Raw genomic sequence first — 13,562 nt, 5'->3', positions numbered from 1 at the left:
GAACTGCTGGCGGGGAGACTGCCAGGCGGGGTGGTGTGGGGGCCGAGGTGGGGGCCCCCATAGCAGGCTCTCGGTAGGCGTTGAGGGAGAGACAAACGACATGATTTCAGGAAGTTTGTCGCTGTTGTTTTTAGTCAAAACTAAAACTAATGGTAACTGTCTCAGCTGTATATTTTAGAAAGGCAGGAAACATTACTCTTTAGAAGGCTTTTTAGTTGTATTTTAAACAGGAAGCTAATATATGTATCTACCAGTTAATAGAATTTGCATCAACCTACCCCAGACTAACAATTAACAACTTTCCTTGCTTGCTTGCTGTCAAAAGTATATCATACTGGCTTCATGCTCTTCCTTCTAAATGATACTTAATCTTTTTCAGTAAGATTTTCTGTATTCTCTGCTTGCATATGTCCTAAGTTTCTTTTTTCTTCTTGCTCACTTAAGAATGCTTCCTGCCACCATCCAGTCCAGGGCTGTGTCGGCACAGGGCATTCTGTCCAGCAGCAGTTGAGAGTAAGGAGAACCAGACTGCGCGTGTGGAGCTCCTGCAGGGCCACATGTGCATTGAGACTCTTAACTCCCATCGTGGCTGTGGATACTGTCTTCACGGTGCAGGGGCGCCACCCGAGGCCCAGAGAGGAGTTGGCCCCCACAGGCCCCGTGGCTGGTGCTGGGCGGAGCGAGGCGGTGCTGTGGGGTTTGAAAGTCTGTGCCTTCCGCCCCAGGCCTGTCTTGGCCTGTTTTACTGAAACACAATTTTGTTTTTTATGTGCTTCTTTGAGCCACCCGTTCATTTTGGAGTTTCTGCCTAATTTTTTAAATCTTTTTGTGATTGTGGCTTTTCTATTAAGGCTGCGTTATTTTTGATCCATGAGGTATGAACATTACATTTTCATGCCTTCCATTATGCCGTCCAGATTGCTAGTGTTAGGGTATTGCAGTCCACCAAAAGTGAAAGTTTTTTCTCTTTTTTTTTTTTTTTAGGAGTAGATGTGTCACTGCCTTTTGGGAGAATGCCTCTGTAGTTTTCAAGTGTCATTTATTTGAATAAAATTACTTGCCTGTTAAAATTCAACTCAGCAAACACTCACTGAATACTTTCCACCTACTCACTGAGGATTGAACAATGTCTTAAGGGCACGACAGTGAGTGAGACACCTGGCCTTGAGGAGCTCTTTCACCTTCTAGGTCAGCAGGAAAATGTGTAGATAAGGGTCTGTAACCACTGCCCCGAGACGCTCCCAGTAACCAAGGCCTGATTGTGCATTTCATTTAACTGAGTGTGTTAACGTCAAATTCTAAATGTAGAATTTTTCCTAGGTATGCCTTGCAATAGCTCATTATTCCCAGCCAACAGACCTCCAGCTACTCTTTGCATTTGAATATGTTGGGAAAAAATACCACAATTCAGGTAAATATGAAAATATTCAATATTGTCACTAACTTTACATTGTGTGCGTTTTATGTTATGTTTCTCAGAAGCCCCTTACCACCTGGGCTCTAGTGATTGTGGAGTTGTTAGCATCACGGCCGTGAGAGAGGCGGGCCCTGTGCACTGAGGGAGACAGCACTTGTCGGCTGTTCCCTCCGAGGGGGCTGGAGAGACCCCGTGAGCAACCTTGGGCACAGGGGCCATGCAGTGTCTCCCTGCCGTCCTCGGCGTGTGTGTTCTGATGAAAGAAGCATTCTCCCCTGTTTGGTTGGTAGCTTGAGTTAATCTTACCTGTTAAGAAAAGTGGTAGAAAGTGAAGGTATTTGAAAGGCATGATCTTTTTTGGCAAGGTGTGATTCCATGCAAAAGCGAAAGAGGTTAAACTCTGTAGGGGACTTCATTAAGATGGTCAGATGGTGACTTCACACTTTGGGGTAAGACTGGTGGAAGGAAGAGGAGCGCTTGTCCAGAGGACAGGTGTGTTCGAGGCAGATTTTACAAATGTGGAAGAGTTCTGCCACATATCTGTGTCGGCAGTGACGTGATCAAGGACAATGCCAGGTGCTCCTGTAATTCTGTGCATTCTTTTTCTATACTAATGTAATTGGAATCAGCCACTTTTAAAAACCTTGTAAAAGAATAGAGGGTAAATGAAAAGGTCATGGCTTATATTAGCCCCTTGTGGGTCGGTGACCACCTGTCGGCTCGCTCAGCGAGTCACATGGTCTTCCAACTCTGCACGGGAGAAAAGTAAATCAGCTACATGTTTAGAGTGAAAGATCCATCCATCCAGCGTGGTCTGGAGGGGACCTTATAAATTATTCACTGTACGGGTCTTTCCATTCTGTTCCCTCCGAACATATGGTGGCAATCTACATACTCTGTAGAATGCAAGTATGTGGCAGGGTCGCTCCAGTGTAAGTGCACTGGAGTGTGGGAGCAGTGTGCAGTGTCTGCAGACGCATGAGGCAGGCGCCAGTGCAGCTTCGCCGCTTTGAAAGACACTCGTGAAGCGTTCTTCATAGATGGTATGTGAAGGTCGTGGCACTGTGTGGGAGTTGTACCACATGGTTTTGGTAACTTAGTTCTTCTTACTGAAATACAGCTAACTGCAACCTAGATTTGAGTGATACAGTTGAATTTTAAAGTTTACTTCTTAATGTAAAGAAAACACACTTCCCATCCTGCTCTGCCAGTTAGAGGAGCATTCCTTTGTGTCATCAGTGAGCTGTGGACCATGATCATCAGGGTTGTTGTCAAGGACAGCAGCTAAAATGAGTTTCAAGTGCTTCAGAAGTTGTAGGAGAGTCTCTGATTCCTGCTTAAGTTTCTCAATGGTCCAGACCTGTTCTTGATGCCCCTTTTTTCTGATGGAAATGGTTGAGTTCAGGGTAATGCCCTTTGCTTCCCACAGTAGCGCAGTGCCCAGAGCTCAGCACACACGGCCAGCCTTACTGTGCACCAGGCGAGCTGACTCCTGCTTCAGTTACTTTTCCCAGGTCTCCCCCTCCGTCCTTGTGGGCATGTCTGTGTTAACAGTTTGTTTATTCAACCCATACTCTCCTGCTGCATTTTCTCTCTCTTTTTAAAGATTTCTTTATTTTTAGAGAGAGGGGAAGAGAGGGAGAGAAACATCCATCTGTGGTTGTTGCCTCTTGTGCGCCCCCTACTGGGGATCTGGCCCACAACCCAGGCAGATGCTCTGACTGGGAATCGAACTGGTGACACTTTGGTTCACAGACCAGCGCTCAATCCACTGAACCACACCAGCCGGGGCTGCATTTTCTCATGTGCATCTATCGGTTCTGTGTATCTGCTTTTGTATACCTTGTTGGTGAAATTGACAAGTAATACTTAAAATATTCAGGAGCACTTTATATTACATCCTTTAGACTCCCCCACCTTTGACAGTACTTCATAAACATAACTTGGCCAAGGTTTTGTTAAGATTCCTCATAGGGTAGCAGCCTTTAATATCCTTCCGTGCTGTTGCAGAAGCACACACTGCATCTTTAAGATCAAAAGAAGCCTGAGATTTCCACACACTGCAGTCAGAACTCATTATTTGTGAGTGAAAGATGCCCAGTAATCCACTCTTGAACTTCTGGATTGACATCTTGACTCATTGGCTGGATTAAAGAAGTCCTTTTTGCAGGCAGGGAGGTGACAAAGCTGTTTCCAGACATAAGACCTGAATTTAGAGAAGGTCCCATGCAATTATGGAGGAAAGGAATCTTGTAGATGGCCCTGGGCCTTCCGAGGTTTTCTTCTCAGAAACTCAGCCTCACGTGAGTGACAAACTGTCTCTGAGAAGCTCTGCAGTCACTCGGGTGCTTCTGCAAGGTTGCTGGAGTTCAGGAACAGCTGCTGTGAGGCACAGCCCCCCCCCCCCCCCCACTGTCCTTCCCATCACATCACAGGGGGGCCGGTGTGGAGAACAGGGCTCCTTTTGTTCCCTTTGAACTTGAAAGAAACCACAAGGACTCTGTTTTCATCAGTCAGGTTATTCTTGGGCAGACAATGTCCAGGAAGCACAGGCTCGTCTTTGTTAGAAAATTGATAAAATGTCAGATACACTTCTGCAGAAAACCTCACGAAGCAACCCGCAGCCTCAGTGCTGGCAGCCCCAGTCACGGCAGACCTCGTGCTGGGACACAATGGGGTGCACGCTGAAGTCAGCAGGTCGACTCACAACAGAAAGTGCACGTTTTCAGTGATGTTTATTCTATAAATTTGTGTGCATTTTATTAACACAGGTTTTGATACCAGGTTTTCCTTGCAAGGCTTGTTTGGAAGCCACTTACAGAGGCACAGTGCATTTGAAGCAGTGCTCGCCAGTTCTTTTCAGGTTCGCAGTGCAGCTGTAAATGTCGTGACAGGTGCACGCTAGTAGCTCCTTGCTGGCCATGTGCCCCTGGAGGGGCTCTGGGAAGCATGGCCACGCAGGCTCCGCCCCGGCCTGCAGGTCCCCGTCTCCTGTTGGAGCCGCCAAGCTGGCGCACCTCTGTCGGACTCCTTAGTGACTGCGGTCTGTTTCTTGCCTCCTTCACATCTGATTTCTGCGGCACCACCACGGTGACAGGCTTTCTTCTCACACGTGCGCTGCTTTTGTTGTCGGTGCTGTGGCCTGCGGCCATTCTAAATAGGAGAGGGGCCTCTCTGAGGTCATCTCTGTACAGTCTCGGGTAGACTTCTGAACTGTGCCACAAAAGAGAGCCAAGGTCAGGAACACACGGACTCAGGGTTCACTATTAGTTGGCTGAGGAGCTGTGTCCTCAAACCTGTTGGCCCACTGTCAGGGGACTCAGATCTTTGTGAGATGAGCTGCTCCGCTGGCCTGCTGCTGCGACCCCTGTGAGCGATGTGGGTCAGATCCGTCTGTGGGGCAGGCCGCATGCCCCGTCAGACCTTTGGGGGTTTCTGGAGGATATTCCAGTTTCCAGACTCTGTAACTTCTGTAACGCTGGGCTGAGGATCAGCTGCACGTTCTATATAAGGTCTCACTGAAGAAGGTGCAGAACCTGAAAAAGACCTGGTCCTGGTGCTTGAGAGGCAGACAGGTTTTGAACCAGTGAAATCAATAAAATAGCAAAAACTGCAGGATCCTGTAGGTCTTTTCCCTTCACAAACAGCAGTGTGTTCCCAGCCTAGCTCGCTGAAGTCTGTAACTTCAAAACCCCGAAGAGTGTTCCGTTTCAGACCCTCAGCTAGGAGCGTGCTGCCAGGCTAGTCACGGTGCCTTCAGAAGTCTTGCATGCGTGCTCTGCACTTGCGGTGGCGGTTGTTTGCTTGTGCGGCAAAGACGGCTGGCACAGCGTCAAGTGGTCACGGCGACGGCGGGCCTCGTCTGTGCCTGGCTTCAGTGAGGGTGACGTGTGCTCTGGGTTTCTGATAAATCCCCTGGTCAAGTTAAGGAAATTCCCTTCTATTCTAATTTCCCAAAGTTTTTGTTTTAAATCATGAACAGGGGTTAAACTCTGTCAGTTGTTTTTTTGCACTTACAAGCTAATCACAGGGTTTCTTCCCCTTTAATTTGGTCATGTGATGAATGACTTAGGTTTCCTGACATTGACTGTCTTTCTGTGGGTGTGGTCCTCTGGACCATGTGTACAGAGTGGGCCTTGCCTGGGGTTCCATGAAGGGTCTGTGTCCTGGAGAGGTCACGACCCCTGAAGTTCCGTCCTGTCTTGTTACCCTAAAGGAGGCTCTGGGGAGAGGGCAGGGAGACTCCAGGATTTGTGCTTAGAGTTAGCACTTTAATTTCAACAAGTTCTGCCAAACTCAGAGTCACTGGGTAATTAGTTTTATTTAATTTTAATTTCAGTTTAAGTAGCCCATGGAGCTAGTGGTTACTGTTGGGGGCGGCGCAGACCAAGAGTCCAGGCCCAACTAACTTTCCAGCCCCTCACGTGCCATCCCTTGCATGCCCAGCGTCCTCGCTCGCTGACGCTGTGTAGTCAGTGTGTCGATCGTGCTCTGCCTGCCCAGCAAGCCCACCCCCTCCTCGCCAGCCCCCCGGCAGCATCTGGCTCATTCCCCGGGACTCTGTGCAGACGGGTCAGGTCGTGAGACCTTTCCTGCCCTCGCCTCGGTCTCCCCAGGGAGCTGGGGCTTCTGCTGCTGCTGCCCTGTCATCCCACCTGTGCCTCCAGCACCCTGCGACCAGTGTCAGTGCTAGACATCAGGTCTGAGCTGTGCTTTCCCGTTCAGGCCTCAGCGCCGTAGGGTCTCAGAAAACACCTGTCCTGCACCAGGCGCTAATGTGACCAGTGTTGGCGTGGGTGTGGCCTGTTCATGGGGCAGTGGAGGGTGTTTCGTGGCTGCAGGGGGCAGTGGGGGTCAGGGAATAACAGGAAGTCAAGGTCAGATCAGTTCTGTGAGGGAAGCCATGTAGGTTTGCTTGATTTGGTTGGAAAAGGAGCACGATCAGAAGTTTGGGACCATGGTGCAGCATCGTGAAAGCATGTTTTTCGGGAAGTGGTCACGTGGCAAGTTTGGGCAGTTTTGGGTACAGCACAGCAGCGTGCCAGGGATGCAGCTGGGAGACCTGCCACAGCTGCAGCCCTCACAGCGAGACACCGGGCTGGGAGAGACATGCCATCTGTCACCCAGATGGGCAGGGTGGATGAAGCCGAGTGTTGGGACACCTTTGTCCTTGGGAGTCCCTCTGCAGGCTCTCCCAAGGCTGCGGGGGTGCTCCCCAGGGAGAGAGGGCTCCTCACTGTGGAACTTCAAATCCAGGCACTTTGCGCTGAAATTCCAAATGGACTGGCGCTCCGGTGGAATATAAGGAGTCCCCGTGAGCTTGTCCAAGGAAAACCTCGTACCGCTGGGAGACAAGAGTTTTATAATGAGCCATAGGAAAGGGTCGGGAGGTCACTATTAGCATGGCAGTGGGTTTGATGGCTTAAGAACAGATGTCTGTTGGATGCATCTATTTTTCCAGGTGAAGTGTGGAGAAAACGAGCAGCGACTTGGGTTCCCCACAGTTTAGGACAGGGGGGTGGGGGATGGGGGGATGTGAGGGCGGCTCGAGGATGGCTTCCGTAGACCAGCAGGGGTACAAGTCTGTGGACATGAAGGAGAAAAGACACAACGAGGAAGCTCGGGCAGCGGCCGTCATTCCTCACTGGGGAGGGGGTCAGTAAAAGGGAGCAGGGACGGTCTTCTGAGCCCAGCGTGCCTATGTGGGTTGGAAGTATTGGAACAGAACCTGGCAGGGGTGGACAGCTAGAGGGTGCCGCAGGAGTTGGGGAGGAGGCGAGGACAGGAGGGCCTGAGGTGTCCTGAGAGAGAAGAGCTGCCGCTTGGGCAGGACAGCTGGGAAAAGGATGACGGTCCAGGAGAGACTAAGGGACCAGCAGGGAGGAGGCGCCACCTCTGCGGGGATTGGCGAGAGGAGGCACTGAGACGGGATGCTGTGTCACTGTTAAAACAGATAATCAGATTGCTCTTTCTTGTAGCCAACAAAGTTAATGGGGTGCCCACGGGAGGCGGCGGTGGAGCTGGAGGGGGCGGCAGCCAGAAAACCCCGCTGTTCGAGACCTACTCCGACTGGGACCGAGAGATCAAGAGGACGGGCGCCGCCGGGTGGAGAGTCTGCTCCATCAACGAGGGCTACATGGTCTCCACGTGGTGAGTCCGGGGGCGCAGTGCCGTGTGCAGCTGGGAGGGACCCCCGCAGGAGTGACGGTCACACTGCTGTCCCTGGTGAATTTCAGGCTGCGGTGGGTGGCCCATTTGTCTTTAATGCTGCCTTCACTCATGGTTCGTGTGGGAGGAGAGGGCTCTCTGAACATGAAGAGGGCGCCCGTGTCCACTGGCAAACTGGCAGTCCTCCCGCGCTGCCGTTGCTCATGCAGTCGGTGTCTGTGTGTGTCTGTGCCTTGTAAAGGCCTCTTGTCCTCCGTTTGTTCAGGCTGGGAACACAGTGAACTCGTCTGGCGTGACTCTTGGGCCTTTTTGTGGATGACAGGCTCCTCCCACCCTCTTTCTTATTAGCCCTTTGTTTGGTGACAGAGCCGGGCCACTTGTCCTGTGGAGTTTTCCACACTCAGGGTGGTGCTGTTTTTGTGCCAGCGCTGCCCTCCGGCATGCTCCTCTGCCTGCAGTGCTTCCTATAGGCCATTAGCCACCCCCAGGGTTCACTCGGGGGCTCCCTGGCTGCGGCTCAGGGTTTTGGCAAGAATGCCTCGGTGGGCGGTGCCATGCACCTGCTGCTGTATCGCTGGGTCCGGCGTCTCTGGGATGCTGAGGGACAGGGCCCGGTGGCAGGCGGCCTGGTCCTGCGGTGCAGAGGTCCCTCCTGGGGCTGTCGCTGCCCCTGGTTTTCATCAGCGGTGATGGCCAGTGCTGTCGGTCAGGTGCTCACTCTGCATCCCTCTGGCAGACCTCCCTCCCGTCAGCTCGTTAGGGCCCAGTAGCACAGCTGTGCTTGAACAGCTCGGGGCTTCGGGCACCAAAGCCCACAGAATCGGGAACCCACCTACACCTCTCAGTTCCCCCAAACTTAGCCACTGATAGCCTGCTTGACCAGAAGCCTCACTGATAGTTTAACCAGTCTGTTGAGGTGCATTTCATATGTTACATGTATCATGAACTGCATTAAAGTAAGCTGGAGAAAAGAGAATACTACTGAGAAAGTCATAAGGAAGAGATGGTATTCTTCCTTCTACTGTATTCCATCTACTGCATTCACTGAAAAACCCTGAATATAAGTGGACCCCTGCAGGTCAAACTGTGTTGCTCACAGGTCTACGGTATGTGTTTGCCCTTCTCCCTTCACCTGACCAGTTCTAAGGATTCCCGAGAATCCTCCTAAGGTGACCGGGAAATTGTTTTTTAATCTGTTTGTTTACATCACTGAGTAGTCACGGGTTTGGGGCATGCCTTTTCTTAAGACCATGAGAGTCTTCAGTAGTTCTAGCAGAGAAGCAGTGTTTGGGAGCAAAGCACTGCCCTGCTGCTGCTGGCTGATCGGCACCAGGCACTTCCCAGGGTGCAGTTATGGGAGGTGTTTGGAGCCTGCAGTTTGGGTCTCCTGCCACCCCTTGACTTTGGACTTTGTGGCCAGCACGCTCTGGTGTGTTACGTGTTGAGAAGCACCTGGCTGAGGCTGGCTGGGCCTGCCTGTCCACCTGCCCAGTCATGGCAGGGGAAGAGAGAGAAGAGGTGGGTGTCTTAAGGTGCACTGAGCAGCCCACTAATAACTGCTGTCCAATCAGGGCCCTGGAGCCTGCCTGTCCTGGAGAATGGGGAAGGATAGAAGAGGGAGATAAGGAGCGAAAGCTTCTCAGTAGATTCCTGGGTTTTCGTTTTGTGTGCTTGGCATCTCCTTACCTGTCACCTGTCAGGGGAATAAGATGGAATTGTTTTTCAGAAATTGCAATCATGTTTGATTGCTAGTCATCAAGGAAACATTTCAAATGTTTCCCTTGGATTTTCCCCTGCTGTAAATACAAATTTCGTGGTGACTGGCCATGTCATACTGTTTCAGACTGAGCCATCTGGGGTCATCAACGTCTTCCATGGTGCACGCTGAGCAGCCGCTAAGTGGGGTGCACATTGAATGGGGATCCGCGTGTGTCACTCTTTGGGCGTCTGCGGGGCAGACTCACCCTGCCTGAAGCTCGGGACCCTGACGCTGTGGTGTGTTTGTCCCTCCAGCCTTCCCGAGTACTTTGTCGTGCCAAGTTCCCTAGCAGACCAAGACCTGAAGACCTTCTCCCACTCTTTTGTCGGGAGGAGGATGCCAGTAAGTACCCTCTGTTGGTTTCTTGAACACCGGGGCCCATTTTCCCACCCAGTTACGTAAAGGCTCTGCTTCCGTCCTAGCTATGGTGCTGGAGCCACGCCAATGGCAGCGCGCTTGTGCGGATGGCCCTCATAAAGGATGCGCTGCAGCAGAGGAAGGTCGACCAGAGGTGAGCGGGGCGTGGGCTTCCTCCTCCCTTGGGCCCGTCAATCGTCAGCAATAAGCACAGCGAGTCACTGAGTCCCTGAGACGAGTGGGGAGTGGCCCGGTCTTGACAGTTCGTACTGCACGTTCCATGTGAGAATTACTGTTTTGAAAAGAATGGAAATGTGTTAAAATTACCACGTAAGTGATACTGGCCTGGCTGGTGTGGCTCAGTGGATTGAGCATGGGCTGCAAACCATAGGGTCTCTGGTTTGATTCCCAGTCGGGCCACATGCCTGGGTTGCGGGCCACATCCTCAGTGGAGGGTGTATGAGAGGCAACCACACATTGATGTTTTTCTCCCTCTCTTTCTCCCTCCCTTCTCTTCTCTCTAAAAATAAATAAGTAAAACCTTAAAAAAACATATAAGTGATACTGAATATAATTTTTTTCTGTGGCTTATAAGACACTGAGGCCCTTGTGTTGCTGAGATTTTGCTGTAATGTTGCTTTAAACATGCTTTCAGATTGCAGTGATGTCCAGTTGAGAAGCTTCAGGATCAATCAGACTTTTCTGTAATTACCATATTTTGCTGTGTATAATGTGCACATTTTTGCCCAAGTTTTTGAGGGAAAAATAAGAATACACATTATACATGAGTATAATGATGGCATACCATTGGTATAAGAATCCCATGTGTAGCATCCACAAAAACCTGGGTGCACATTATACGTGGCAGAATATGGTATGCTGCCTTAGGTCACTTGAGCAGGAGGCATTTCTTAGTCCTCCTCACAGTGGTGGACAGCCCTGTGGTCGTCTCTCCTCGCAGAGCCCCTGCCCCCGGGCTCAGTGCCCAGGGCCAGCCCGCCTCCCCTCTGCATGTGTTACTTTGTGGAGTGTCAGAGGCCACTTCCTCTTCCCTTTCTGAATTTCTCTCCTCAAGAAGCTCACCCATGGCTTGTGGCTTTAGTGACCATCAAATTACATTTCTGTCTGCAGTCTAAATTCATATCTCCCATGTCGAGGTCCCACAGGTCCTTTAAACTCACTGTGTCCAGGAGCAGAATCCAGGACTTGGCCGCCTGGCCCTCTCCCCGCCTGCTCTTCAGAAACCTGGGGGCCGTTCCTGATGCCTTCGTCTCTCACCTGCCTTCCCCGTGTCCAGGTGGCCATCCAGTTCTGTCACTTCACTTTTCAGAAATCTTTAAAACACGTGTAGCCGCCCATCTGTGCCCATCCTAGCGTGGTGGAGGGCACCCTCACTTCTCCCGCCTCGTCCGGGGCCACGCCCCGTCCCTCCTGTGCTCCAGCCACCCTGGACTTCCCTGGTCTCCGTCTTCCGACCATTGCCTGTGCGCCTGAGCTCTTCCCTGTCCTGGGCTGCCCTCTTCCTGCCCACCCTCGGGCACTCTCCCCGCCCCCTCGGGACTCACCGATCCTTTACACCCCAGTGCAACCATCACCTTCAGGGAAAAAGCCCTCCCTCACTACCCACGTCAGATCTGGCCTCAAGTCACATGCTATAGCTCTTCCCATTTTTAACTGTGTGTGTGACAGTTTGATTGCCGCCTCTCTTTCTGATTAGACGGTAAGCTCCATGCGGTGAAGGGACCATGTCTGTTTTCACACCATTGTCTATTCAGCACCCAGGAAACACCTACGATACTATGTATTCGGTACTAGCTAAGTAAAGGAGAGCAAAGGAACAGATCTTAGAAAAGAGGCTTGGAGAGCCTCAGAGATTGTACGTCGCAGTCCGTTCTCGGTGCAGCCAGATCTGAGGGTTTCCCACGGTGCTGTAGCTAAGAAAGGCACGTTTGCTGAAGCAGGTGACTCTCAAGTGACCCGTTAGCTTTCCGAAGAGGCTGGTCACTGCAGTTTGCACAAGTCTATATTGCCTGGTGGGTTTTAATTTCACTTTACTCACACTGGAAATTATCATGTCCACATACTCCAGACCTTGTTTTCACTAGTATGCCTGCTGATTAAGTTAGTGCTCTTACAGACTGTGGTTTATTAAGCTAAGATGTATTTTAATTCCTTTCGCTTTTCCAGCTATCCTATTCTTCATAACTAGGACAGCTTCCTTTTGTTGTCCAGCCCTATCTATCTCCACCCTTTTACCCTCAGACCCGTCGTGTCAGCCCCGCTGGCCTTCTTCCTGGTTCCCCACCAGCTAAGCTGTGTCCTACCACAGGCCCTTGGCCCCTGCTGTCCCTCTGCCTGGAACACTTTCCCCGAGTCCGTGCACGGCTCCTGGTCGTCTGGGGTTTGGCTTCTGTGCCAGCTATACAGAGGAGCCTCATCTGACAGGGGGCCTGAACTAGCCTGTACACCACCCTCCCCCTCCTCGAATTACAGCACCCATGGCATTTACCACCGTCTGTTACTTTCCCGTTTCCCCGGACCCCCAGCCAGGAGGTGAACCCCTGAGGGCAGAGGCCTGTTCTGTCTTGTTCATCTGTCTGGCCCCAGCTTGTGGTGTTTTGGCTTATGGTAAGTGTTCAAGAAAAGTATGCGGAGTAAGTGATTGAATAGTGATGAAAGGGTTTTGTCTTCCTTAGGGTTTGTAATGCAATAACGAAGAGTCATCCACAGAGAAGTGATGTTTACAAATCGGATTTGGATAAGACACTGCCCAATATCCAAGAAATACAAGCGGCCTTTGTAAAACTGAAACAACTGTGCGTTAATGGTAATTTCATTTTTATTTTATATATACGTATGTAGTGAGTGGGGGTACAGCATTGTATGAGGTATGTTAGGGAAAGTGGTATTCCTTAAAAACATAGTAATAGATATATTTAAATAGAAGCTCATTGAAATATTTGTACAGGTTATTACTGTATGAGGTCAGAAGCCCTTAGAAATTAGAGTTCAAACAAATGCTTTCTGTTGAGGAGGGGGAAATGAACCAAAGAAACCGAGTTTGTCATGAAAGGAGTAGCGGGATGCTTTCAGATTGGAGCAGCTCGCTGCCTTCCAGACTGAGACCTGAAAGCGCAGCTGCCCTTGAGAGCGTGATCTGGCAGAGGCACGTGCAGTCGTGCAGGCCCAGACTTCCGGGAGACCTGTCCAAGCAGACGCTCGTCAGGTGCTTCCACTGTGCCCCAGAGGGATGGCCCGAGTAAGTGGCTCAGGGAAAGTGCGCAGAGCGAGCCCCTGAGTCACCCGGGAGCCCAGAGCAGCAGCTGTCACCGTGGGTCTGGGTCAGCGTGGGCGCAGCTGGGGGCGGGAACACGGTGACACAGATGGTTCTCAGCCCTTCAGTCAGGTGGGATTGAAGCATGGGGTTTGCGAGGCGACAGGCACCTTGACGGGAGCCAGGGCACGACCGGGCAGGGCAGCCTGACAAGAGGGTGCCCTCATCCCTGCCGTGGTCAGCAGCCAAGGCCACCTAAACCATGTGCAGGGAGGGCAAGGTCACGGTGAGGAAGCTGAGAGTAGGGGCCAGCGTCAGGGCCTGGGCTGATCACGACCTCTTAGGACGTGGAGGGGGTTGGTCTCGCCCCGAGATTTCCCTGGAAGAGCCAGAGAGAAGGTGGAGCCCCAGAAAACACTTTTTTTCAAAACAGGATTGTAACCTGTCCTCTTAAAATGTTCCTAGAATTGAATGAAAGTGCCTGACACTTCCTTAAAGCCAGTTTTTAGATATTGAAAACGGATGTAGCACTTAACTCCAATGCTGATGGTGTAAAATTAAGCTTAAAAAGCCTGAGAATGTGCCGT

General features: G+C 51.2%; 1 protein-coding gene across 1 annotated transcript in view; it reads left to right on the top strand.

The window, feature by feature from the left end:
• MTMR10 (myotubularin related protein 10) overlaps positions 1-13,562 on the top strand; it is a 37,205-nt gene that overhangs the window by 14,648 nt on the left and 8,995 nt on the right. Inside the window, exons 6-10 of the mRNA XM_045824960.1 lie at positions 1,321-1,411; positions 7,396-7,567; positions 9,599-9,686; positions 9,767-9,855; positions 12,398-12,528. Coding sequence (XP_045680916.1) covers positions 1,321-1,411; positions 7,396-7,567; positions 9,599-9,686; positions 9,767-9,855; positions 12,398-12,528 — 571 coding nt within the window. The remainder of the gene's footprint in view (positions 1-1,320; positions 1,412-7,395; positions 7,568-9,598; positions 9,687-9,766; positions 9,856-12,397; positions 12,529-13,562) is intronic.

The sequence above is a fragment of the Phyllostomus hastatus genome, unplaced genomic scaffold (assembly GCF_019186645.2).
Source record: "Phyllostomus hastatus isolate PE091 unplaced genomic scaffold, TTU_PhHast_1.1 phas_scaffold_555, whole genome shotgun sequence".
In the NCBI taxonomy this organism is placed as follows: Eukaryota; Metazoa; Chordata; class Mammalia; order Chiroptera; family Phyllostomidae; genus Phyllostomus; species Phyllostomus hastatus.
This window is presented reverse-complemented; position numbering and strand designations above follow the sequence as displayed.